General features: G+C 51.1%; 1 protein-coding gene across 1 annotated transcript in view; it reads left to right on the top strand.

Annotated features, from left to right (window-relative positions):
* Positions 1-21,784, top strand: part of C11H14orf132 (chromosome 11 C14orf132 homolog) — a 32,694-nt gene extending 10,910 nt beyond the window's left edge. Inside the window, exon 2 of the mRNA XM_036882259.2 lies at positions 17,221-21,784. Within this exon, the coding sequence (XP_036738154.1) occupies positions 17,221-17,445 (225 nt within the window). The 3' untranslated portion in view covers positions 17,446-21,784. The remainder of the gene's footprint in view (positions 1-17,220) is intronic.
* Positions 21,785-27,390: the final 5,606 nt, after the last annotated feature.

The following is a 27,390-nucleotide window of genomic DNA, read 5'->3' as shown; positions in this document are numbered from 1 at the left end:
TACAGGACTTTCAGTGTTGAAACCCGGAGAGTCCTGGGCAAACCAGACTGGTTGGTCACCCTACCTGAGGTCGTCTGGGATTGAGAAGGGCTTTTTATATCCCTGGGGATGACTGATGTGCTCTCCCAGAGTGCAGTGCTGCACAGTGTGAATTTCACTAATGCTCTTGGTCTTTAACAATGAATAGGGACCATTGATACTTCGCCAGATGCAGCACCTTCCCACGCGTCCATTCGTTTCTCAAATATTCATAAGCACCGAGTTTGGGTCAGACAGTGCTCTAGGCACCGGGCACAGTGCGTCACTGCTCTCCAGGTGTGGTAGGTAATGTGCAGGTAAATGAGAAGGCAGCTGGGGATAGTCAGTGACAGCACCAGATCCCGGCAGCTCCCATAAAAGGTGGCCAGGGACCGGCCACCCAGCCCCTTCTGTCCACTCACCTCTGGGTCCCAGCAGCCACCTAGAGGATCTGGAGGACTCTGGTTCCTTCGAGGAGGTGGCAGAGGGTGAGCAGGCCCCATCCCAACCCTGGGCTGACTCCCCCTGGGCTGCTCAGGCTGTGAAAGGGAATGGACACCCTTCTGTGGTCCTATCCCTGCCACGTGCCTGCACAGAGCCTACAGCCCCTGTAATCCTGTCCTGGGCCCAGCAGTAGGCACTGGTCTCATAAGGACAGCAGAGCCCACCTCCAGGAAAGAAATCTCAAGGCTCCGAGAAGTTAGTTTGCCTGGCTGCCCTCAGCCCCTCTGTCTCCCACTGGCCACCCACCACCCAGAAGGCTGCCACATACTGAGCACTGTTGGGGTAGCACGCCCAGCCACGTGTGCTGCGTGTCTCATCCTATCGGTCCCCAGCCGCCCATCTGGGGAGGAAGTGCAAAAAAAAAAATGATGACAGTGCTGCTGACATCATGAAGCCTTGGTGGGGGGCACCTCAGGCGACTTAAAGCTCAAAATCCACCCCCATGACACTGAAACCTTATAGAGCAGTCCTGTCTTTACACACATGGATGCCTCCCCTCTCTGTCTAGGTGACCCTCAGGGTAATGGGACAAGCTGTGCTATATTCCTCTGTGGAGCCCCAGGGGCTGGCCCACAGTAGGTGCTTAATAAAAGCCTGGGCCATGGGCATGAGCCCCGGGCCAGGGCACCTGAATGAGTTCTGACTCATGCGTTTGCACTGCTCTAGGACCCCAGCCAGGCCGCCTAGGCAGAGCTACTGTAATAAGCCAGAATCTGTCCCCAGCAATCCTTATGAAGGCTGAGCCACTGTCCATGTACCTTCAGTGACGGGAACTCACTGTCCTGCAAGGCACTGACTGTCACTGAAATCATGTAGCTTTGGGCTCACCTGTGGCCCCTCCACCACAGAGCTGGGGAGGTCCCATCATCTCTCCAGGCCTGGCAGACTTTGCCTCACAATGGGATTATGGTCGTTGTGATAAGCAATGGTTAATGTCAGGATTTTGAGGCTGAAATACGGTACTGTGGCACCTGGTGAGTGGTCAGTGAATGGGACTTACTCACTATGAGCTTCTTGAGTCAAATCATCTTCCCTTTAACTCTGCTCGTTGGCCCTAGGCGGTGAGTCTGTTCCTCCCAGCATGTGGCAGCCTGTCCTGTGACTGCCAGGGCAGCAGAGAGCTCCTGAGATGGGGTGGCAGTAGGCCCGAGTTCCAGGCCTGGCTCTGCCACTCATGACTTGAGCAAGATACTTAACTGCTTGGAGCCTGTTTCTCTGCCTGCTAAATGAGAGTAGTAACAGCCAGCTCACAGCATGGGCAGAATGAAATGAGACAGTGGATGTACAGGACTGCACAAATGCCAGTAATCAGTAGTATATTTGAACCATCACTGTGTACCTTCTCTTTGCATCCCGTGACCTCTTTTTTTTTTTTTTTTTTGACTAAATGTAGCCATGTCCCTCAACTACTTTCCCAAATGAACATTCTCTCTGGAATCTTCACCAGGTGAGGTGGTGTTCTTATAAATCAGTTTTCTCAGAACCAGACCTAATACTCCAGAAGAATCTGGATCACCTCCTTGGCTCTAGTGCTGATACACCCATTAATGTGACCTCTGAAAGCCAAATCTTGCCTCCCCAATGTTGTGCCTTCAGCTCACACTGGTGAGAGAGGTCTGTGTCCTGAGAGCTGCTCCTCAGCCAATTCTCCTTTCCAGAGTTCATGCAACTCATGTTTTTGAACCTTAGCACGGATACAACAAGAACTGTGAGTGTCTGAAATGTTACCCTGTTTGGAAGTTAGCCTGCTACAATGTAAAAGATGCTGACAGAAGACACAGGCTCCTGGAAAAAGGGCTTATTCCTCAAAGCACAGCCAGCAGGATGATCCTCGTGTTCAAGTGCCCCTTAGCCGACTGGTCCCCTGGGAGGGAGCCAGAGCTGCAGGGGTGGATTCTGTGCATGTGCTGGGTTTGTGTAACAACCTCAGGCTTAGGAAACCCTCCTCTTTCAGAGGGAGTTGGTAGCAAACCTGCCCAACCTTTTTCTCAGAGGGAGATATTCCCTCAAAGGGAGTTTCCTGGTTAGGAAACCAGTGTGTCTCCCACCCCAGCAGGGGGCGCTGTCCCTTTCTTCAGGGCTGTTTGCTGTACAGACATCTTTGAAAAGATGGTCCAGAGCAAGAGCTGTCAGGGCCTTTGCTCAGAAGGCATGCAGAACACAAGAGACCCACGGAGAACTGTCACCCAGCTGTGTATTTGTATCCGTCAAAACTGCAGGGCCCAAATCTGGGCTTACGTCTCACTTGGACATGCCTGAGCTCTGTCACCTTGGGCAAACTACTAACCTCTCTGATGCTCAGTTTCTACAGCCTGAAAAGGGTATAAATCCTACCTAAGGGGTGTAAATCCTACCTAAGGGGTTCCTTGAGCTAGCATGCTTGAAGCATCCTCCCTGTGCCTGGAACAGAGAAGGCTATGGGGAGAAGGCGCTGGAACCAGCGGTCACCATGACTTGGAGCCCATCCTTCCAATATTTGGTCCTCTCCCCTCTGTCTTCACCATCCCTCCCTCACCTAGTCCTCGGGCTCCTGTCCCCTGTCTCCTATCAGATGGGCAGAATCACCATCCTGGCCCTGAGCCCCCCAGCCAGCATTGAGGACCTGGGAAGCTGGTACCAGGAAGCCCAGAGCAGAGAGCACAGAGCCTGGTTCATATCTGGGCTCTGGGGCCCTGAGTGAGTTACTTTCTAAGCTTCAATTTTCTCATCTGGATCATAGAACCCACCTCCTAGGATTTAAGGATGAGTGAAAGGAGATTATAAGCATGGTAAGTTACCACATGTGGCACATGCTCAGCCATTATGGGGCCGTTTCAGTAGCCTGAGCTCCTGAAACACAGTGTGGGGCTGAAGACATGAGTTTGCTGCCTGGTGAGCAAAGTGGCCATTCTAGCCACTCCCTGGAGGGACCTGATTAGCTAAAGCAAAACAGAGGACTGTGGGGTGTAATCTGATTTTGCAAGCCTCTTGCAGATCACTCAGCATGCTGGCGGCATTCAGGAGCAATTTGCTGGGCATTCACATGCCAGGGCCCTCTGTGAGCCTCCTGCGTGGGAGCACAGAACTGCCCAAAGCACCTTCCCTGGGGTTGAGAGGTGGGGGCGGCTTGGAAGTGGGCCTCCAGAGACCTGCTCTGTGGCTTTGGCAGCGCTACTTACATGCCGTGTGATCTTGGGGCCAGGTGACTAACATCCCCTCTCTGGGCTCTGTTTAGGGACTCAGCGTATAATGGTGATGTGGAGTCAGACAGACATTTGAATGCTGAGTTTGAAACCAGCTCGGAGACTAGAGCACGTAATCTATGTTCCTAAGCCTTAGGTTGCTCATCTGTTAAGTAGGGGTAATGACCTTTCCTGCCTTGTGGATTTGTTGGGGGTCAGACAAGGCTATGTGTGTGCAGAGCCTGGCCAGTAAATGGTGCTGGTATGATGTTGCATTTTCTGTTTCTTGATATGCAAAGTAGGGTGGAGGGGGGACCACAAGAGAGACTTACTGTATGGAGAGATGGAAAAACTCCTGGAATCAAGGTTGGAAAATCCTGGTCCAGACTCTCTTCAGCCCCCTCCTGGTTGTGTATGACCTGGACACTGGGCCCAGGAGGGGGCCAGAGGCGCTCACATTGGTTCTCAGAGTGGGCTGCAGACAGGCCTGATGGTTTTAGCTGCCTGTTGCTCTATCCCGATCTGAGGCTAGTCCTCGGGACGTGCCCTGGAAGGGCTTGAGCTGATGAACCGGGCAGCTCATGGTACAGCAGTGACAAACAAGTGGACCACCCTGTAGGCACACTGGGGTGGGGGGGCAGCGGTGTTGTCTTCCACAAAAGGACAGTCTGCTCAGCTCATCCTGACAGATGATGTTTACTAGGCCCTCGGAGGTCAGGTCCAATGTTTATGTATCTTTGGTCAGGAAGATTAAGCGGTGCTAATGGATATCTTGGGGGAAGAGCATGCAGGCGTCTGTCCCCTGCATCCCTTCTGGAGAGGAATGTGGAAGCACCAGGTCTCCTCTTGCCTCTTGATTGATGTCACAGTGGTTGGGGGAGTTGACCTTCCAGCTGCTACTGGTCCCTCAGATCACTCTACAGTGGCAGTCCAACCACGATAAACCCTGCTGTTTGCTGGGTGCCAGGCTGTCTGCTCAGTGGTTTACCTGGGTCAGCACAGCTCAGGCTTACCGCCATGCTCTCAAGTAGAAATTAAAACTGTGTGCATTTTTCAGATGAAGCAACTGAGGCTTGGAGAGCTGGGACTTGAACTGGCTGCCAGGTGCTCGCGTACTCTTCCTTACGGCTTACTCCCTGGGCTCAGCAGCTCTGCAGTTTAGCTGGTGTGTTTTTAGATCTGCGCTCAGCCCAAGCAAGGAATCGAAAGAGCAGCAGTAATTGGCATCCTTCACATTTCCATGGTGCTTTAGATTTTGCAGAGCACAGCAGGAGTCAGCGTGAGCTCGGAGATGGGAGCTTGCAGAGTTCGGGCTCCCTGGGCACAGATCTGGTGCAAGTCCTGTGCAGGACATTGTGGGGTGCAGGGATGAGCTGGGAGCAGGGTCTGCCCCGTTGGTTGGCACTGCCTCTAGAAAAGGTGCCCTCTTAGATCACCTGCTCTTCCTCTGCCTTCTTTTCATCAGTCTTAACAACTGTCCTGTCCTTATAATGCCCTAAAGAGCCTCCACTTTGGGAGACACGCTGTTCCTGTGTCGCCTGCCCCAGCTGCCTTCAAATTCTGGTTCTGCCATTCCAGGCTTCTGTGTGACTTCAGCCAGTCACCTAATGGCTCTAGACCTGTTTCCTTGCCTATAAAATTGAGCAAATGACATCATTTTGGAAGGGTTGATTGGGGATTGGGAAGAGTGAGGATCCAGTGCCTGGCACAGGCCTGGTGCTAAGCATCATCTAGATCTAAGGAACAGAGGCCCAAGGAGGGGAAAGGCCCTGTGTGCTGACATGGGTTCGAGGATACAAACTCATGGCGCTGGGGTCACCTGTCGCCCACGCCCCCCTGACTGCCCCATGTTCCTCTGACCAGCCCGTCTCCAGCCGGCAATGGCTCCTGCCTCAGGCCAGAACCTCCTGCCAGACGTGGCGATGACATTCCCATTTTGGTAACTCCTCTTAAGGGTCAGGGATAGTGCCTGGTGGCAGGGTGGATTCGGCATTTCGTTTGAAAACTCATCTGTCAGTCACATTGTTTTACTTGCCAAATAATTGTAAGGAAGCAAAAGCCTTTAACTGTGTTCCTAGTTTTAAGACAGGCAGCGCCATTGAGTCGGTCTGTGCCAGTTTAGGGGATTGGCAGAGCGCTATGACCAGGTTGGTAAAGAAGGTCCTCCTGAAACAAACATAGGTCATGACCCTGGGTGACCTTTGTTTTCTACAGCAAATACTCTAACAAATGATGACACCTGCATAGACTCAAAGTCATCAGTAAATCAGTAGCCCTTAGGACTGTTAAAACAAAATATCCATTGTAACAGCAAAGCTCCGGGCTCTTCCTAGTAAACAGAATGAAACTTGACCTTTTGAGGACAAGATGGAGGATCAATACAGCTTTAACTGAAATGTTATGGTAACTGTTACGTAAATATTTCATACTCTTTCCTCTTATCTGTCTAAAGAAAGATAAACAAAGGCACTGTGTCAATAGCTTCAGAGTCTCTCAAACTTCCAGTGCCCCTGACTGTGGATTCTGTTTTATTGGTTGTTTCTGGTCAGGTGTAACATACCGACAATGAAGGATGTGGCTCTGAAACATACAGCCTAGTGAGCCTGCCTGTCATGCAGAAAACTGTTAACATAACAGACCTGCCTGCTCTCAGGCTTGCAGAGGCCACCCTCGGCTGGGGTCCGTGAGTGTAGAGTCGGGCGGGATCCCCACTGCCCTCCCTGGTAAGGATGGCTCACTCTGCCTCAGCTGTGCCAACAGCACGGTTATGCAGAGCACCTGCCCTCCGCCTGGGAGTCTGGACCTGGGGTACAGGCCAGGCAGAGGGTGCCGACGTGACCTGCTCCCTGGTGCTGAGTATCCTTAGTTGACTACATCTTAGATGTTTTGCTACAACCTGTTGCTAAGGAATTAGGCGCATCCTGTGTGACCCCTGTGAAAGGGACAGTGGAAGCTTGTGCCTGGTTTTCTGTGGACTTTGCCCTGTGTGCCTTAGCTGATTTTTATTTCTGTCCAGGGCTGCAATAAATAAAAGCCATGAGTCTCTCCAGAGAATCACTGATCCTGGGGTGGACCTGGGGACCCCAACCTACATAAGTAGATGCCCCCCATGACTGCCACCCAGGTCAAGAAGTAGAACATTTCCAGGGTCCATAAAGACGGCCCCACCTGGCCAGGGACCCCCCAAGGGCTTGCCCCTTGTCACCCATTGCCCTCACTGTCCCCCCATCTCTGCCGTTAGTTCTTGGGGCTCATTCTGCTCCCTTGGTCACACTGCTCCATCTCTGTTTGCACACAGAATTGCTTTCTCTTTTTTTTTACACACAAGCTGACCCACAAACACACCTTTTGTCTCCTGGAAATAGCTGCCCCTGACCCAGGGATGTTTTGTCCACTGGAAGAATGTTCCTTAATGACACCATTCCTATCACTCCTCTTCCCAGACCCCCAGCACTCAACTCCCATTCTTACTTTTAAAAACCTTGTGAACACAGGCTTATTTAAAATTATGCACCTTAGTAAAATACGCCCTGGGGTCTTAATAGTCTATCTTTTGAATTGCTTGAGCCTTAAAAGGCTCCAATCCCTCCCCCACTCTGAGACCATTTTAAAGCAGAGCAGAATTTATCAGAAGAGTTTTTAATCAGTTAACTTTGCAGTGTTTCCCACACAGCCAACATTCAAACAAGAAGAGATGCGCAGGTAACGTTGGGAAATGCCTCGGTGAGTGTGTTCTCTCAAGCAGAGCATTTGGGGGATGACGTACAGCCACCACGGGCTGTTTGCCTCCCCAGAGATCAGCGCCCTCTTAGGGGGTGACAGGTTTCTCATGCATTTAACCAAAGGAGAAACTGATAAGGTGGTGTTTGCACCGCGTGACCAGGGACCCTAACAACAAAAAGTCGAAATCAGCTAATACAGGCTCAAAAATGGTTGAACCCCTTGAAAGAGCAGTGTTTGAAATGCCGATGAAACTTTTATCAGTATAATAATCACTTAACCTTAACTTTTTCTGCTGTATAATTCATGTTCATGTAAACTCTCAAGAGAGCAATATGTTTCTGGTTGTGTTGCCAGAATTTTTATTTATTTATTTGAATGAGCCTCTTAAAGGAAACATGGAGCCGCCTGCGAACACCGGCAGCTTTAGTGCCTTTTATGAAATGAAGTGACCTGATTAATGCATATTTATATTTCTTCATGTATAAAGAGGATTTTTCTTTCTTATCGTTTATTTTTGGTGCTAAAGTTGAGGTCACTCCAGTTTCTCTCCTACAAGCTGGGAGGAAAATAGAGGGTCTGTATTGTTCTGTTTCTTGGTTACCACTCCCTGGACACACAGCACCAGAGATGAAATTTTTGGGACAGAATGGAGCCTCTTCATCACGTTGGGTTAGGTATATGTATGTGTGTCTTTGCTTACAAGTACAATTTCAGAACAAGGGGAAAAAATCTGGACACAGAATCCAAGAGACAGGAGAGGCATAAAGCAGAGAGCACGAATGACTGGCCTTGGCGGAATTCCGGGTTTGGGGCCAGCCCTCCCAGTGCCTCTGGGATGCGGCCAAAGGGCTGCTGATACCAGGACCAAGAGCAGCTAGTGGATTATTCATCTTCCATGCAGAGTGGTCACAGGTTGCCCATGGGGCTCCAGCTCCATGGTCCCCACACTGCCATGTGCCCCTGGGTACCTGAGCAAGTCATCACTCTTTGAGCCCATTTGCATAATATCTGCCGCATTACCTGCTGCACTGGTGCATTTTGAACATGGATGTGCTGATGTGTACAAAACAGCCTTGCAATTATAGCAGTAGTAATAACGGTGCAGCCTGACACGGAGCACTTACCAAGTGCTCAGAACTATAAGCACTTTACATGTGTTAACCTCACAACACCCTGGTGCAGGAAGAGTGCACCCATTCATTCCCATTCTACAGATTAGGAAACTGAGGCTGAAAGGTTACATCACTTGCCCAAGTCATACAACAAACGAGTGGTAGAGGAGGACTTGAGGGTCTGCCTTTCGGCACCCCTGCCGTCAACAGCAAAGCTAAGCTTACCTGGCAGCCTGCAGTGTGCATTGCAGGTATTCCTTCACCTGGGGGTCGTCCCTGCTGCAGGGGCCCTGGTAGGTGCAGTGTTACTTGAGTTGAAAACATCCATGCAAAAATTCCCGTGCCACTGCCATAGCCCTTGGCCAGGCCTCCTCTTCTTCCTGGACTACTGCAGGTGCCCCATGCCTGGTAGGGTGTCTCTGGGCCCTTCCTGACCTGCTTTGCTTTCCTTACCCTCCTGCTGAGGCTCTTGAGTGGCTGCCCCTGCCCATGGGCTAAAGCCCTTGGGCTGGCCTTCCGTCCCCAGAGCCGACCCAGGCGTGCTCTCCAGGCCCCACCCCACCTGCCCCTTTCCGGTCCCTCTTCAGCCTGGCTGAGACGCTCAGTGCCTCCCTGCCCTCTTTCAAGGCCAGGTTCAGAACCCCTCCCAGGAAGGCAGGAGCCCTGGGCCTGCACGAACTGCGGCTGGCCTAGACCGTGCCATTCTGCCCAGCCTCTCCCAGCCTGGCCCTGGGCCTGTGTGACCTTGATTCTGCCCAGGAGATGAGGGCAGGTGGGACTGGGCTGACAGGCCCAGGCCTGAGTGGGTTCCCCCTCTACTGGCTGGCAAGTCCTTGCCCCGAAAGCCACGGTCTCAGGTGCTCAGTGGGGGTGCTCGTGGCCGGGTTTGAACAGCAAAGCATTGCGCCTCCTGAGCCAGTGGAGCTGTGCGGTGTAGTTCCCAGCCCTGGGCACGTTTGCTGGCCCCGTGGATGAACAGTGTGTGGGGCTGATGCCAGCCTGTGGCTTCCAGCCCCCATGCTCTCTTTCTCTTGTAATGGGTTAGGGACTCAGGGCCGTGTCCCCTCACCCTCTGTCTCTCTCCCTCTTCTCCTGCCTCACACACTCACTTGCTTTCCTCCTTGGCCAGGGGCCCCTTCCCTCCCACCCACACTCCACCTGGCGGCATCTGCCCACCACCAGCCAATCAACAAACATGCATCCGTCCAAAGAGGAATAAACCATTCCAAACATTAATGGATCCAAGATGCTCTCTGGGAAGGGGGTAGGGAAAGGGTTCCCTGATCCCCCACCCATTTCCCCAGATCCTTGCCTATTTACTGCAGATTCTTGAGGTAGAAGGAAAATCCTGAACTCGTAGTTCCAGAGTTCAAGAACATTCTTTGCAGAGCACGCACCATCTTAAGTTTGTAAAAGTACATTGCCATCCCCAAGTGCCCTTACTACTATTAATGCCAGCAACACTAAGAAATATGGTAGCTTATCAAATTATTGTCCACCTGGTGCCAGGCCAGTGCTAATGCCACATGCCAAGCATTGAGCTCAGGTCTTTACATCTGTTGGCTCATGAAGTCCTCACAGCACCCAGTGAGGAAGGTGTTCTCATGAGCCCCATTTTACAAATGGGAAAAGTAAGGCTCAGAGAGGATGAGGGTTTAGTCCCCAGTCACACAGCTCCTTGGTAGCCAAATCAGACATGGAATATGGATGACCCGACTCCTCGTCCCTGTACTTCCTGTCTGGGGGTGTAGCTGGGGGCCGTATGACTCCGCCATGGGGCGTGTGTGTTGACTCACTGCAGTCCCTAAGCTCACTTGAGCTGTTTGCTCTTGTTGAAGTGTTTTACAAATAGCAAACTTGGCCACCCAGAGAGCCCAGTGGGATTGCTCTGGTGGTTGTGATGAACATCTAGGCTACAGTTGCAAATATGGTGAGTGTGCGTGGGCTTAATTTGCTGCATTTTATTTTCAGGAAAACTCGTTAGCCAGTAGATAATAGGTGATGCCTGTGGGTAAGCAACGTGTAGAAAAATAAACGCTCAGATAATTGCACAGCTTTCTCATGAATCCTCCTTCAGATATTATTATAATATTTAGTCTTCTCAGCAACCACCTCCCTTCTTAATGAGGCTTTAATCCAACTTCCTGAAGGTAAATCGTCTACCCACTGACCTGGGCCTTGAGCACCTTTTGAAGTCAAAAGCCCTTGCAGGAGGCTTTCTTATCTGTTTAACTGCTTTTCTCCAGCAAATCTCTGTGCTTCCCCAGCAACTGCCAGGTGTGGGTGTCATCTCTGAACCTCCCCACCGTCCTGCAGTCAGGGTGTCACCCACAGGTCAGGTGAAGAAAAGGTGTGTGGGGTGCAGTAGCATGTCTGGGGCTGCACTGCACCATCCGTGGGGACAGAACCTGGTTTGCCTGCAGGCCTGAACCCCTAGCTCCATTCTTCCTCTTGAACTGTGGCGGGCATCACGGTCTGACTGCTCCCAGTTAATCAGGAAAGAAAGTCAGTGGGTCTCTGCACTCCGTCATTTATTACTCTTTGTTCCCTGCCTGTTGCAAAAGCTGTCATTGAGATTACAGCCACCCACATGCAATTTTACATAATCATTTGTAAATGTTGTTTTCAATTGGAAAGGAGGCATTTCCTACCTCTTCTTAGAGAAAATTCCTCCTTCTCAGCAAACTGGCAGCCATGGGAACGATCAGACCCCTCAGGGAATAGGCCCAGGTCCCTTTTCCAAAATTTTCAGCTGAAACTGGACCAGAGTTTTCCAACAGAGAACTGAAGTTCCTTCTTTGCTCCTGGGCTGTCAAGCAAGTTCTTTCTGGGGTGCCCTGGGCCTTGTCAGTCCTCGGAGGGGCCTTTATACCCATGTTTCTGAGATGGTTTCTCTCCAACGGGCACGTTTCCTGTGGAGCATGGTACAGGCTTGATTTTGCCCAAAGAAGCCAGTGAGCATATATGGAGTACCTGCTATGAGCAAAACACTCAGGATTTAAGGTGACAGCTCAGGTCACCCTGCCCTGAATCACAGTACATGGCAAAATCGTGACTTTTATCACATAAACAAAAATCTTTTCACTGGATGCTTGCAAAATCTCTGGGAGGTAGATGAGGCAAAAATCATCATGTCTGTTTGAAAGTTTGGTGAGCTGAGGCCAGAGGGGTTTTTAAGCAGCTGTTGATCTGTGCTTTGGGACAAGGTCTCAGCTCTCCTTGGCCCTGGCTGAGCCCCCGATGGCAGATGGTCGCCTTCAGGAGCAGAGGGTTAAGAAGGGGTAGCCCTCTCTCTGGACATGCCAGCTGAAAAGGATTTAAGGTTCTTCTTAAAAGCCCTCTTGACCCAGGGTACAGGACTGTGGGGTCCTTTTGAGGAATTCCAAAAATCCCATCTCAGTCTTTATTTGCTTTCCTGACATTCACGTCTTTCCATGCGGGGACCCCATTCCGGCCAACTCCATGGAACAGCCTTGCTGTCTAGCTGGGACTGTGCACGTGGCACCAGCCTCCTTTACCTTGTCTGGCCCCGTTTTCTTCATAACAGACTGGGCTCTCTTTCCCTCCCAGGCACGGGCATATTTTCAATATGAGGTTATTTTTGCTTCTTATTTTTGTGAATGTTCTCATTGGATTTCGGGAGTTCCTGCTATTTCTGGTATGCTAAGAGTTTTTACCATGCATGGGTGTCTACTTCTGTTAAACGCTTTTTCTGTATCTATTGGTTTGATTCTGTTATGTTTCTTTTTATTTCTGTTAATTAGTGAATTATGTTAAAGGATTGTGAATGTTTACCCAGTCCCACATATCTCTCTTTTATATATTGCTAGATTCAATTTGCTAGTATCTGTTGTCTTTTTTTTGCCTACGTTCAATTAGGATATTGATCTTCAATTTTGTTTTCTTGTTCTGTCTTTGATTTTGGTAGTAGGATAATGCAGACACCATGAGCGTGATCTGGGAAGTTTTCCATAAAATGAGTTGGAAAGTGTCGTCTCTTCTGTTTTCTGGAAGAGGCTGTGCAGAACTGGTATTATTCTTCCATACTTATTTGATAGTATTTGCCAGTGAAACCATTTGGAGATTTCTTTCTTCATAAGATTTCTGCCTCACCTTCTGTAAGCAATGATGCCAGCGTCAGTCAGACGAGAAGGCCTTGGCAATGCTGTTGGGCTCTGCACAGGCACCTAACAGGGGTGGGTCTGGCCTTGGGCAGGGCGTCCGTGCTGGTTCCATTCTCAAAGCCTTGACCATGTGTCTTTGGTGGCTGCCGCGAATGCACAGCTTGGAGGGAGCCCAGAAGGTGTGCAGATTCATACAGATTTAGGGGGTCTTTCTCCAGCTTTCTCCTCCTGGGATACTCTTCGGCTCCGGGGACTTTCTTGCCTAACCCTCTGGCAAGAGTCAGTGTGTCTGTCAACTGCATTTTCCTAGGCTGTCACATAGCCCTGCACATCGGTTTGCCTGCTGGGCAAAGCATAAGAGAAAAGGAGAAAGGATGAGGGGACTCCCCATACTCTTCAGTCCAAGGGGGCCCTTTTCTTGGTTCCTCTGACCAGAGAGAAGGATTTCTCTGGCATGTTAGGCTCCCCGTCACTGCACAGACACGTGGCCGGCATCCGGGGCTCACAAGCTTTGAGTGCCTACAGCCGGGTGTGGCGTGTTTCAGACACATGTGCACACTTCATTCCCACAACCTGTGGGGCGGTTCCCACTATTATCCTCATTTTACAGATAAGGAAACTGAGTTCCGGAACGGGTCAGTCACTTGCCCATGTCACACAGCCAGAAAGGAACAGAGCTGGGGCACAGCCTTTTGCCTGATTCTTCAGCCCAAGCTACGCACCCCGACATGCCCTGCTTCATGTGAGAACCCGGTGCCTGCTTTTGTCTCTATGAATGTGCATGCAACGCCATTGTACAGCTGCATTCCTTCTAAATGTTATACCCTCCAAGGTCAGAGGTCATCTCTAGCATCTGTCCCATCACCTTCTAGGGCAGGGTGTGCCTTCAGCGTTTGTTGAATGAATAATGAATGGATGGACAACACTCTGAATCTATCCAAGCTTTATATTAGGACCATAGAGACCCTAGAATTTAGCAATGAGAGAAATTATCTTTATAGTGTTTGCAGGCTGGCTGGAGATGTCTCTGGAATTTTCCAGTCACCCAGAGAGACTGGGCCACAGATGGTATATTCTCAAGAGACAAAGCTGAAGGCCTGGTCCCTTGAACAAATTCTGAAATTGCATTTATTTCTCAGATTGGCCACACATAGAGTTGCCAGATTTAGCAAATAAAGATACAGGACTCCCACTGAAATTTGAATGTCAGATCATTTTTTAGTATGCCTTTTCACTGTAAGTATGCCCAGTGTAATATTTGGGACATAATTATCCTAAAAAATTTATGTTGCCATTTATCTGAAGTTCCAATATAACTCAGTGTCCTGGGGATTCTCTGAGGATTTTATCTAGGGGCTTCTCTGACATCCTCTCCACAAGGGTCTCACTTTAGGGCCGTCTCCAGCTGACCCTGGCTGGCCCTCTCAGTGTCTGGCAAGGACCTCTGAGCATTGGTGGTCAATCATCTGAGCTTCTCCCTGGTAAGCAAGGCTCAGAGTGGGAGGCAGGGCCCCCGTGGGGCCAGAACAAGGGCCTTCTGACCCCTAGCAGCACTGGAGCGCCAGAGCCCCCTGGGGACACCGGACAATAGGAATGTTTCTGCCCCCATAGGAATTTAACTTTAAAACCCACAGCCCAGGAGTATCAAATTCTAGTTGTGGCTGGGCCAGGGCGCTGCAGTGCCAGTGCCCCAAGGACGGCCTTCTAAGGGAGGAGGGCCTGGTGGGCACCAGCGTATGGCCAGATGCCCACGTCACAGAGCTCTGCAAGTGACCCATTCTCTCTGGCTCCCCTCCTCGGAAGGGTGGTCATTACCCAGGCAAGTGTCTGTCTGAGACACCTCTGGGTACTGCACTTGGAAGGTTTCCTTTTGGAAGCATTTTCTGTTCTTCTCCAGAGAGGCCTAGCATCTGTCCCATCACCTTCTAGGGCAGGGTGTGCCTTCAGCGTTTGTTGAATGAATAATGAATGGATGGACAACACTCTGAATCTTAGGGGAGATTTATGTAATCTCCATCTATTCAGCAGGAACAGCTCTACTCTAGAGGGTGGGCTGGGGACTGTGTGGACCCCAGGGGACGGTACCCCAGTGTCTATGACAGCCAAGTCCTCCTGCAACCCCTCCACACCACACTTGGCCACCACGTGCCACGCAGTGACCCCAGCACTGAGAGATGGGGGCCTTGAGGGCTGAGACCCCCTCTTGGCTCCAGGGAGTGGCCAGTCCCATGGTGGTGATCACCATCTCGAGTGTGACCCACTCCAGGCCTCAAAGCTTTGTTCCTCATGCTTATGAAGTTTAAAAATACCAAACCATAACAGACGCTGAGCAAGTTAGACCAGCTTTAATATCGCATTATGTTTGTATCTTTTCTTATAATAAAGTATCGCAGATAAGGCAGTCTCCCTTCTCAGCGGCAGCCACTGTGGTGAATCTGGCTCAGATATTTACAGTCCATGTTTATGCTTTGCCCTCTGTGTATGTGACTTGTGCAGAATATACAGTATTATTTTGTAGGCATGTTTGAAGTGGGCCTACGTCACACAGCGAGGACATGTCGGCTGCAGGCCGAATCTCAGCATGGCCTCAGGATTCTTGCCTAGGGGGTCCTAGAATTCATTCATTCAGCAAACACTCTTTGAGCATCAGCTCTGTTTCAGGTGAGGGTATGGTAGGAAACAATGTGGATGAAATGCTGAGCCCCCCTGAGTGCATGACCATCAAAGGCTGCTTTTCTCAGCCCGAGCAGATGCTTGAAAGCCACCTGTTGACTCGGTAGCGGGCATCCTTTAAAAAGAGGCCGCTGAGCTGCGGGGCTGGGCGGGCGCGGAGCTGCCCTCTGTAGCCTCCTCGCGTTGCCCTCTGGCGGTTCTCATTCCTATACAGACACTCTTCCGTGTTCTCCCCTCCCTCCCCGCCTCTCTTTCTTTCTGCTCCTCCTTCCATCTGCCTTGTCTCACCCCCAACTAGAGGGGGGCCCCACGGAGGCAGGGCCTCATCTTCTTGCTCCCCACTCTGTCCAGAGTCTAGAAGCGTGGCACCTATGAATACGCCACCTTTATACATCTGTCAGGTGAGTGGCTGAGTGAAATGGCCCCCACTGTGCCCCGTGATTCTGGGTGCGGCCCACCTCTTACCTGCTGGTGTGTGGTTCTGGGGCCCCATATGGAGTCTGACCCGAGTTGGGGCTGCTGTTTGCACAGCGGGAGGCTCCCCAGCTCCATGCTCTCAGCCCTGACTCCAGCACAGGTTGGGGTGGTGGCCTTGACCTCTGCTTTCCCATCTGTGAAATGGGGACGCAGTGGAACTCTCCAGCAGGATAGCTGAGGGTTTCAATGAGAGTATTTAAAACCCTCTAACATGTTCCTTGACCACAGGAGAAATGCCCAGTAAACATGAATTGGAGGAAGACTCAGTTGATTGGTATTCACTCATTCAGACACCATTGTAGAAAAACATTCTGGGCCTAGCAGGTGACAGAGAACATACCCTGTTCAGCCTCTGTAAAGTTCTGGAAGGGCCTGGATGCCTTGGCCATTGATGTCTTGGACTGGAGCTGGGAGGGGTCTCTGCACGGCTATGTCCAGGGGCATGTCTGTGAGAAGCCCACCTCCTCCACCCCCAGCCTGGAGCCTCGGCTGCAGGGAACCTTTACAGATGGAAAGAGGGCACTCTGGTCCCCAGTGTGCAAACCCGCCAGCGTCCTTACGTTGGCAGTGCACTGGGGTGGCGGGAACTAGAGTCAGCCTCTGCGGACATTGTCTCTGGGCGCACGAAGTGCTGATATATTCACATCTGTTGACTTAGAAGTTCTATATCTGGAGTCTGCCCCAGTAAATGAAAATGCATGTGCAAGCACGCATGTGCATATATGTACATGCAAATGCATGTACAAGGATGTTTATCAGTGTATTGTTTATAATAGGAAAAATCAAAATTCCGAAATCTCCAATTCTAGGGGAATGGTTTAAATGTGCCTTGTATTTATGATAGAATACTATGTGACTCTTAAAATGGTATTTTGATAGTTTTTTTATACAGAGATGTAAAACCACAGTTTAAATGTTGTCTCTCCCTTTCTCCCTCACATACAGAAAAAAAAGATTTTAAAGAAAAATGTCAAAATGTTAACAGTGATTATCCCAAAGTGGTGAGATAATGATTTGCATTTTTTTCTTTTTCGTCTTCTCTAGTTTCTTAATGCTCTAAACTGGGTGTAGGTTACTTTGAAAATTACAAGAGAAATAAAGACATTTCATACCTGTGCTGTCATGGAAGGACCTCGCATTTAGAGAGGGAGGGTCTGTAAGTCTCAGTGAGATGCCAGCTAGCTCTGGGGTGAGATGCTGAGCTGCTCGCTGCCTTGATGCTTCCATCTGCAAAGTGGGCGTCAGAGTGTCTGCCTCAAAGGTTGCTGTGAATACAGATGCCTGTAGCTTACAATATGCACAGTTTTAAAAAGGAGAAGAAGCCCTATTAGATGTGGTGCGGGCTTGCTCCCCAGGCAGGGGTCCCTCTGGAGGGCGGTTCTTCCCAGGCCCCTGTGAGCCCGGGTTAATTCTCTCCCTCCTTCACAGCTGCCCATGATGGGAGGCGCCTTCATGGACTCGCCCAACGAGGACTTCAGCACCGAGTACTCCCTCTTTAACTCCTCCACCAACGTCCACGCAGCCTCCAACGGCCAGGGCCAGCCAGAGGAGCCTCCTCGGTCCTCCAATGACGCCGTCTTGCTCTGGATTGCCATCATAGCAACACTTGGGAACATTGTGGTGGTGGGGGTGGTGTACGCCTTCACCTTCTGAGGGACTGTTGGCCTCTGGCTGCACCCATGTTCTGGAACCAGGAGCTCTGGCTGTGCACATGGCCTCTCCAGGGCCAGAGCCCATGCATCAGGAGTCCCCAAGCAGTCCTGATTTTAAATATTCCATGCTGTGGTCAAGCTGATCCTGCATACCTGGGAGCATAAACTTCTGGATGCAGAGGCAGGACCAGCCAAAGCCTTAGGAGCATATTGGGAATTCTTGGAACTGCGTTCCAAGAACCTGAGACCAGAGGGAACAGCCCACTGGGCTAACAATACCGACGTGGCTGGATGCTGGCTTGCTGGCAGTAAATAATCACTTACGTGTCTTGTTTTTATGCAAACTTAGCACACCTGGTGTGTGGGGTGCCGGGCAAGAGCAGCCCCCAGAACTTGACTGTTCCCAACGCAATCTTGGTTTCCCACTCGGCCCCTTGGGATGTTGATGGTGGTCACTTGAAGGGCCATAGAATGTTCCTCGTTTGAGTTGGAAATGACACCTTTGTCACCTGACCCCTTTTGAGACCCAAATCCATCAGGAAACCCAAGGACTGGGGACATTACTGGTGACGCGGTGGGATTTCCAGGATGGGGTGGGGTTTTTATCTACTGGATGGACTTTCTCTTCTTTTTAAAAAGAGAAGCACCTTTAAAAACTTGATCTGCCAAGCAGCTAACTCTTCAGGCCTCCTGCATGAAGACGCTCTTTCTTCTCTGGGAAGTTACGGAATTTCAGAGATGAGTAAGGCTTGTGTCCACCTACTCATTTGATGGATGGGAGGGTGAGGGGTGTGATTTGCCTGCCGTCAGTGGGCACATTAACGGAGGGGTCAGAATAGGAGGCACGTCTCCTGAGTCAGCCCCGGCCTCCTCCACCCCAGCTAAGCACTCTCGGGCAAACTCCTGCCTTCTCAGCTGCCCCCGGGGAGAATATCCAGGGGGTCTTGAAGCTGTGCGAGGTGGCAGGATTGTTGGACATCTACGTACTTAGACTCACGTGGCTCCCACACACCCTACTGCAGGTGTGAATGTGCTCTGTCTGAGGCAGTTTCCTTACATCCTTAAAAGTCAGTGGCTGAGGGGCCCGGCAAACGAGAGCCCTATAAAAACCGGAGCAGATAGTATGGCTTTAGTGCTAGAGGAATAGTATGGCAGAGGGCTCAGTTTCTTCTGTCCTTAGGAACTAAGTCCCTGGACAGAACCCCCTTTCTTAGGGAGCTCCCCTTTGCCAACTACAGTGGCAGGGGCTCACGTATGGGCTCACTCGCTGGCAGGCCAGGAGTGGCTTTCTCCTTGTCGTCTCCCTGTACTGTACAAAAGCAAATAAATGGCAAAAACACCCTCCTTGTGCTTGAGAAATTTAGAAAGCTTATTAAGAAGCCCTTGTGCATGTTTGGGGACAATTGAAAACAGCCTGAATTTGTCCCTGTGGTCTCAGGAGAAATGAGTGTTCTTAATGAGAGGCAAAGGGACATCTTAATTGTCCAGAGGCAGCCACTCATGTCTGGTAGGTTGGCACTGAGCTGCTGTGATAACAGGATTACCAGTCGAGCTCCAGACAGTGCCGGCAGTTGGCTGCCAGCTCTTATTGGCCCCATCTGTCAGTGTAGCCACACGTCCGTCCACAAACGCTTCAGCCCAAGTGGAGGTCAGGAGTGCAGAGAGCTGGCGTGACCTTTGCAGAGAGGGAGAAGGGATGTGGGGCCTTCTGTCTGGACTCCTGGAGTGGTGGGCAGGGCGCTGGTGTCTGCAGGAGCAGCCCTCCGGCTGGGTTGGGTATTAGCCATTGTGTGCCCCTCATCCCGGCTGCTTGCTCAGCAGACCCCTCTCTGTCAAGCCCCCGTGTCTGCCCCATGAGCAAGGTCTTTCTTAGACAGGGTCTTCATGAGAGACCCAAGGAGGGAGGTCTAGTGCCTGAGCAGGGAGGCAAGGCCATGCTTGGTGCCTTCTTGAGGAACCTTCACCTTCCTACCCCACATCCCCAGGGAAGCCTGCGGGCCTGCAGAAAGCAGGTGGCCATCCCCCGTGCTCCAGATGGCCTGTGGGGATGGCAGTGGGAGAGAGGGTCCCATGTTTGCCATGAGGAGGACAGGATGGCACCAGTGTTCTCCAGGTCATTCTGCGCCCAGGGGTCTCCCTTATGAACGCTTTTTTCCCCTGATTGAAATGTCAGTTAAGTTCACCTCTTGTCTTTTTCTCTTTTCAGTGCCAAGGCCATAGGTGGTCAGGAGTTCTAGGGACCAGCTTGTCCAAACTTTGCATTAAACAGATGACAGAGACTGCTTAGGGTCACTCCATCTCATCTCCTATGGTGTCTTTATCTGTTTTTATTTTACCTGCACTCAGGTGACGAGGATAGACGTGCGTGTCAGTGTCTGATGAAGGAGTAAGGGGGAGGTTTTCCAGCCAGAGACAGTGCTGCACTCTGCCTCCTGCCTTGGCTGGTATTCCGTCTGGATGTTAGGTTAAGTCAAGAATTCTGACACCACAGCCTGAGTATTATGTCTAGGCATCGGGCTAGATTCACATGCACATATTTAACCCTTACAATTCCTTTACAGCATCATTGCTCGAATACACAGGTAAGGAACCAGAAGCTCAGAAGAGTAGAGTAACTTGCCTGAGGCCACACAGCACCAAAATGATGAGCTGGGATTTGAATCTGGATCATTTGGCTCTTCCTGCCTTGTCATGCAGCCTTTGGGGGCTGGAGGCCTCTTCAGGGCACATTTAAACCAGGTCTGAGTCTGCAGAGAACCATTTTCCAAAGCATCACTTCATGGTGTGGCCTGGGCCAGTTCTGGCTTCTACGTCTCTGACCATCCTCAGAGTGGGGCACCCTCGTCCCCCTGTCTGGTGCCCTCTCTCCCCCGGGCTTTAGGGGTGATGGCCCCTCTTACCTGCCCCTCCCCCACCCTGTAAAGTTGAACATAAGTCTCTGTGTGTGGCCAGAGAAACTCCTAGAGACCAGCTTCCTTAGCATGCATGCAGAGGAGCCCATGCAGGGAGTGGCTCGGGAAGCCAGGATTGCAGAGGACAGGCAGCAGGCCATTTTGTACCCATTGTAAAGGAGGGCTTGGATGCCAGCCCAACCCCTAGCCTACGCTGGAATCCCTCCCTGGAGACGTGAGACTTGGCCGTTGTCTGCTCTGCCGCCTGAATCCTTGCAGACAGATGGTACTCTCCTTCCCTAGGGGCATGACCTTCCAGTTGTTTCATTAGTAGTGACGTTAATAATTATGATTCTTACTGCCAGCATTTATTGTTCATCTTTCCTGTGCTGTGTGCCTTTTGCATTTCATTTACTTCTCAAATCACCCGTTGGGGGCAGGAGTGAGGATGCAGAAAAATGCACATTAATTATTGCCCCATTTTTCTGTTGGGAAAGCTGAGGCCAGGCTAAGCTTGTAAGCCCAAGAACCCACAGCGGAGGAGCTGAGATTCGGAAGCAGCTCAGTTGGCTGCACAGGCCGGGGAGTGACCCTGAGTCTATCTCCCTGTGTCCACACCCTCCAGGATGAGCCCTCCAGCGTGGCCCATCCCAAGCCAGGGCCCCTCAGGCTGGGGCTATTTGGTCCCAGAAAACCAGGTTAAGGTCTAAGTCCTGAGAAAAGCGGTGAGAGGCATTAGAGGGCATCTAATAGGACCTCTAATTTGTGGGAAGGCAGCTGGAGCCACGTAGTCAATTAGTGGAGAGCTGACAAGTGCCCGGATGCCTGGTGCCCTATGCCTGGCCCAGGACACATCTCCCAGCATGCTGTGCACTCCCCGGGGAGTACAGGGTGGCCCTGGATGACCAGCCTCAGCTCTGAGATAGGCATCATGTTCTTTGCCAACTGTCACCCAGCCCCCTTCACCATGTCCGGTCAAATGCCCTTGGTCTCCAGAGCAAGTCCTGGGCTCACTGGGCTGCTGTGAGGGGTCACCCGGGGAGCTGTGCTTAGGGGTCCCACGGGAGTGGTCAGCTGGAATGATCCGTGCCCACCGGCCCACCTCTCCCACCCCACACACTCCACAGGCCCCTGACCTTGGTCATTCAGTGAGCCGGGCTGAGGGCAGGCTGAGTGCTGAGAGCTCAAAGGGACGGACTTCACAACCTACAAGGAGAAAAGAAGCCTCTTTAAGAAACCCAGATGATCAGAATTTAACTGTGGCCAGTATTCCCAGCCCAGTGAGTCACTTCTGAGATTAGACCTTGAGCATTTTCTTTCCTTTTGTTTTTCAAAATGCAAACTGCAACGACTGAAGAGGGGACAGCTTCCCCCAGAGTGAGAGGCAGTAACGCAGCCAGAGCATGATGGAATGGTCAGAAGGACATAAAGCTGACTCCACAAATTATGTCATGTAAATACCCACATTATTTGTTCTGAGTCACTGTAAAAGTCATACATTTTTTATCACACTAGATAATAAATGCAGAGAAAGCCCTTGGCGAGAGTGGGTAAGATGTACAGTACCCTGAATGTACTGAGCACCTGTCTTCTGACCGTAGTGCAGACCTGCGCCTGCCCACATCTCTCCATCCACCTGATGAGGGTCACCATGTGCTTCCGGGTCCTTTTGCAAGTGGACTTCCCACCTCTCCAGAAGAGGTTTGAGACCTGTCCTGCCTTGGGAATAGATCCTGACTGATACACAGGAAACATTTTCAGGGAATTTGTGTTTTGTGGCTGTTGGAGGAATACAGAGCTCTCATTCCTCACCGAGTCCCCTCCATGTGGCCAAGCAGCCACCAGGGCCCCAGTGTCTGTCTCACTGTGTTAACAAACTGGAGAGTTTCCACATTTACAGAGAATTGTCCCAGCAATCCAGATGGTTCTGACCAGGGCTCTGTAAGCTGGCAGGGAGAGGGCTGCCAACCTTTTACACTTGAGGAAACTGAGTGTCTCAGAAGTTTGGGAGAGTTGCCAGGTCAGGCTAGTCAGCAGGTCACCCAGGGCATCTATCCACAAAGTTTCTGAACTGCTAGGCCGGTGGTTCTTAACCAGGGACAATCTTGTTCCCCAGAGAACCTTGGGCAACGTGCAGAAACAATTTTGGTTGGTTGGGAAACCGGGCACTCAGACATACTATCTTGGATTCCCAGTGATGAGTGTTTTCTGAAGCTCTACTTTTCCCCATTTGTGAATCTTTGAATAAATCAAAGCTCTTTCAAGCAACAGCAGTGTTCATGGTTGCTGCCCTGATTTCAAATAACTCCAGCCGAGGGCGGAGGTCTCGACTGTAGAAAGCCTTTTGGGAACCCACATAACCCTCCATTTCCACCGTCTTGGCTTTCATGAGCAATCTCAGCCTGGATGGAGAACATCTTAGGATGTGGCTGGGAGGGTGGGGCTGAGCTTCACCCTTGTTCTCCCCACCCAGGAACTGTCCCTGGGACCTTGAGGGACCTGGCCTCTCACCAATGCATCTGAAAAGTACCACTTTGAGAAGAAGGGGTGGAGTTGGGGGTTGCTTAGCAGCCCTTGTGCGAACCTACTTCTCTCGTTTCTGACCCTTTTCCATGTTCCTGCTCTGTTTCCCCCAGTGGAAGGCATATTGACACTTTCTACTATTTCAAGTTTTACAGAAACCTTATTCTTGTAACTCGCCACTCCCCAGATACCAATTCTTCACTCCGAGAGAATTGGAAATGTTTGTGTCTTACTAATGTTTTCATAACCAACTTGTAAATGTAAGTAGTTTACTGAATAAAAAGGTATTTTAACTATTCTTATCCTTTGCTACTCAGGCCCCCTGGTTTCATGATAAGATCACTAACTTTTACTACAGTGAAAAGGCTATTTCTTAAGATAGGGTTTCAGTGTGGTCCTTTGGGGAAAAATACCTAACCTTAGTGACTGTAAAATTGTGGCTGTGGAATTGTGTTCCTTTGACTGTTACACCATTGCTGTTGTCATTTTCTATTATGATAATTAAAAAAAACATTAATCCTCAGTGTCTGAATCCAACCTCTGCTTTGTCTAAAGGACAGCGTCTACTCATCATTGCCAGAGTCAGCTTGAGGTCCTCTCCATTCTGGTGCCCCTCCCAGCCCACCCCAGGTGGGACAGATCCCCTCTTCCCCAGGCCCCTCCAGGGCCCCTCCATCCTCACACCTGTAGCAAATAGTTCAGGCTACCTGCACTTCCCCACCAGCGCTCTCCACCCTCTAGGTCCTCTGAGAGCAAGCTGCCACATTCAACTTCTCATGCCTTGGCCCTGGCACAGGACCTGGGTCATGGTACACACCCCACAGACGCTCGGGGAATGAATGAATGATGTCTGAGAGACCCGCCCAGTACGTTTCAACACGTGGGACAGAATTAAGTGGTTGTGGTTTCATTCATTCACCCACTGAGAACAGCAAACGTAATTTACAAGGTGCTCTGTGCAGCTCTGTGCCCTTTACATAGAGGTTGACTCTTGGTCTTCAGAACAAGTATACAAAGTAGGCACTATTGCTACCCTCTTTCCTGTTTTTACAAATGGGGAAACTGAGGCAAGAGAGGTTTCTTGCCCAAGACCATGGAGCTGGTGAGTGGCAGAACCGGGACTGGACTCCAGGACTGGCTCGGAGTCCATATGCACAGGGCTATGAGATGGCGGCTCTATGCCACGAGCAGGGAAGCCGGCGGCAAGTGAGCAACTTACCCAGAATACATTTTTGAGAGGGAGAGAGGCACAAAATGATGTCCCTGTCAGGTGTCACATGCTGCAAGGATAGGGGGCTAAGTGTGTGCTCTGCACCAGGGTCCCTCCCAAAGGGTTTCTACATCAAGTCCTAAAGGAGGTCTGCCGCAGCGGTCAGGACGGCATTGAAGCAGGACTGGTGCAAGGAGTTCATGGGCATCTGTGGCTTAGGCAAGAGCTGGCAGCTAATGGGAGCTTAAACCCAAAGCTCTGGGTTTCAACTGAGAGCCTCATCATCCTAAAAGGTAGAAGGGGTCCACCTCTGGGGCAGGTGCAGGAGGAGGATGCCTGCCGGTCAAAAGATTCTTGGGCCAAGAGTCAAGGGTTCCATGACCAAGGAGCCTTGGGCTGCGGAGGTGTCCCTACTCCACCCCTAACTGTGGCCTTGGACTAGCTCCAGTTCTCCCGGTCCTTCTGTCGGGAAGGAAGATACAGTGCCTTCAGGGGCCCAGAGCCAGGGCACTCTGTGCCCGCAGACAACCAACACCTGCCACCATCAGGTCCAGGGCCTGACGTGAGATGAAAATGTGGGGCTCTTATTCAAGGTTTTAAGAATTTCAAGATGGTGTCTACAGGACATTAAACCATGTGTGAGGCTCTTCTGGGAGCGGGGACCTGTGTAACTGCCCAGGTTACATGCCCACAAAGCCAGCCCTGGCCGCTGCCATTCTGATTATGCAGCCAGGGCAAGCAAGGGGTAGATTAACACACTCCACGCCACACCACGCTGCCTTCTGTCTTAGGAGGCTTCTCAAATTTTCAGGAAGTTAAAGTTGACCACTCATGGGAGATGCAGAAAGGGCCAGAAAATGCTCCCATTCCTACAGGCAAGCTCCTTTCACAGTGTGCCTTGGCAGTACCCCATCCGGAGGTGGACCTTATTTACCTCCCCAACCTCTGACTCTGGGTTGGCCTTGTGACCTGCCTCTCCACCAACAGGGTCTGGCAGGACTGACGTTGGGCCAGTCCCAGGAGTCATTCCCTGGGAGGCTTGCAGAAACCTCTTCTGATAACTTTGGAGGCCTGTGGACCCAAAACTAGCAGCCCGCCGGATGAGGAGAGCCCAGAGCATGGCCACCCTCTATGTCCCCGTCAAGAGCCCCCCAGCTGCCCCACAGGTGAGCCAGCCAAGGGAGGGGAGAAAGCCAAGGAAAACAAGTACTCCACAACGTCAAGGGCTGCACAGCACTCCTTAAACAGCAGGTAAAGCCAAATAGATCACTGAGAGCTGCCTGAGGAGGCAAGACCCTTCTGAGCTCAGAATCTAAAGAAGTAGGTACATAGCAGAGGGTTGCATGGATGCTGGGGGATAGGAGGCCAGGCTGGACCCTGGAAGTCAAGGCAGAAAAGGCAGATAAGCAGACAAAGCCAGCTGGACGGGGCCCTGAACATCAGGGTGAGGAGTCATGGTGGGCAGTGGCTGCCATCAGCTGCACCCAAGCAGGCCTGGTCCTCAGAGGGCCCAGTGTCCGGAACAGGGAGGCAGCAAGGACGCTGGGAAGTGACTCCCGAATGCCTCCCAAACCTGCGCCTCGGGCCAGCTTCCTGGCCCCTCCACCCTGCCCCCAGCTCAGGCCAGTAACTGTGCTCCCCTCCCCATCATGCACATGCAGGACGGCAGAGCTACTCGCGCAGCCCAGCGCCCTGCAGTCTCAAGGCTGAAGAGCATCATTTCAAAATACAGCACGATTTTTCAAGAAAAGGAGGCAGTATCCACAGTCCAGTACTGTTACATTTATATTTTAAGAGGCTGCAAACTAGGTCAGTCTACCCAAAATGTCATCCCCTGCTCCCCACTGCCACGCCTCTGCTAGCGTTTATACTAAATGCTCGGTTTTACAAATTTGATTTGCAAATACACATACCTGTATTCTCTTTGCCTACTGCGATCAATCTTGATATTTCAGCGGTTTGAAATGGGTTTCCTGGAGCAGAAAGTTGATAATGCAATATTAGGTCTGTAGAGGAATAAATGCGCAAAGAACCACAGCTCTTCACTTTTGTTCAGGAGCACTTTGAGTTGTGAGTTGGTGGGGCAAGTGTGCGCCCTCTCCTGGACAAGCCTGCCTGTCCTACTAGCTGTGCACCCCTGGAGGGCAGAGTCCCCTTTTGTTCACCCTTGTGTCCCCCACAATGCCCAGCTCAGGTGTGGCATAGGGCCATACTTGCAAAAGTTGGGAAATAAATATATGAGAGCAGATGGGCTGAAGAAAGCAGCCACCCTCTGTGCTGGCAGCATGGCCAATCCCTGCTTGGAGACTGAGCACAGACGGGTGGAAGAAGAGGGGGGAGAGAGGAGGGCAGGTTTCCAGGGCCCACACGGGCCCCCTTGGGATTCGGGGTCCTAGCCTGTTTGCACAGCTCCAAAGCCTGCCCTCCCTGGTGATTTTCTGTTTGCCCTGGGCAGGCCCCCAGTTGCTCAGGTTCCTGCAGAGTGCTGGCCTGGTCAGGGCAGCAGAAATGATTAATATTTGTGCAAGCTAGGCTGCTGGGGCCTTTTCTGCAAACTATAGAAATAACCTAACCACCCTGATAACCGGCACTTGGAGCCATGCTGCCCTAGGGGTGTGCAAAGCACTTTCCAAACCAGCTTTGGTCCTCTGGACAGGCACTCATGTGCTGGCCCCTGCCAGCTGACATCTGCTCAGCCTCTCCACACCACCAATCTGGGCCAGGCTCTGAGATGCATAGAAGGCAGGGCCCCTATTCTTTGTCTGGGGGTGAGGGGTGCATATGATCAGCTGAAGACAACAGGGTGCAAATGCGGACAGTGGGAAGCCTGGGGACAGGCTCGGGGAGCCAGAGGAAGGCCTCTAACCAGGCTGGTACCTCAGGCCAGACGCCAAGTGTCCAGTTTTTAGAAAAGAAAACCAAAGTTCATGTATTTATTCATTCATTCATGACTGAGTACCTACTATGTGCTGGGCACTATTCTAGACATTGGGGGTGCAAAAAGGAACAAAGTATGCCTATCACCTTCTGGTGGTGAACAAGAAGTAAATAGTTAATCATGTGATAACTGTGACATAAGGAATATGTAATAGTGTCTATTGCTAACAATACTATGTTATTTATTTAAAACGTGACAAGAGGGTACATCCTATGTTAAGTGTTTTTACAACAACAAAAATAATAATAATATAGGGGGATGGAGGAAACTTTGAGAGGTATGGATCTGTCCATGACCTTGACGGCAGTGAAGGTTTCATGGGTATATACTTATCTCCAAACCCATCCAGTTGTGCACATTGAATACGTACTGCTTTTTACATAT

This window comes from Manis pentadactyla, chromosome 11, assembly GCF_030020395.1.
Source record: "Manis pentadactyla isolate mManPen7 chromosome 11, mManPen7.hap1, whole genome shotgun sequence".
Taxonomy (NCBI): domain Eukaryota; kingdom Metazoa; phylum Chordata; class Mammalia; order Pholidota; family Manidae; genus Manis; species Manis pentadactyla.
This window is presented reverse-complemented; position numbering and strand designations above follow the sequence as displayed.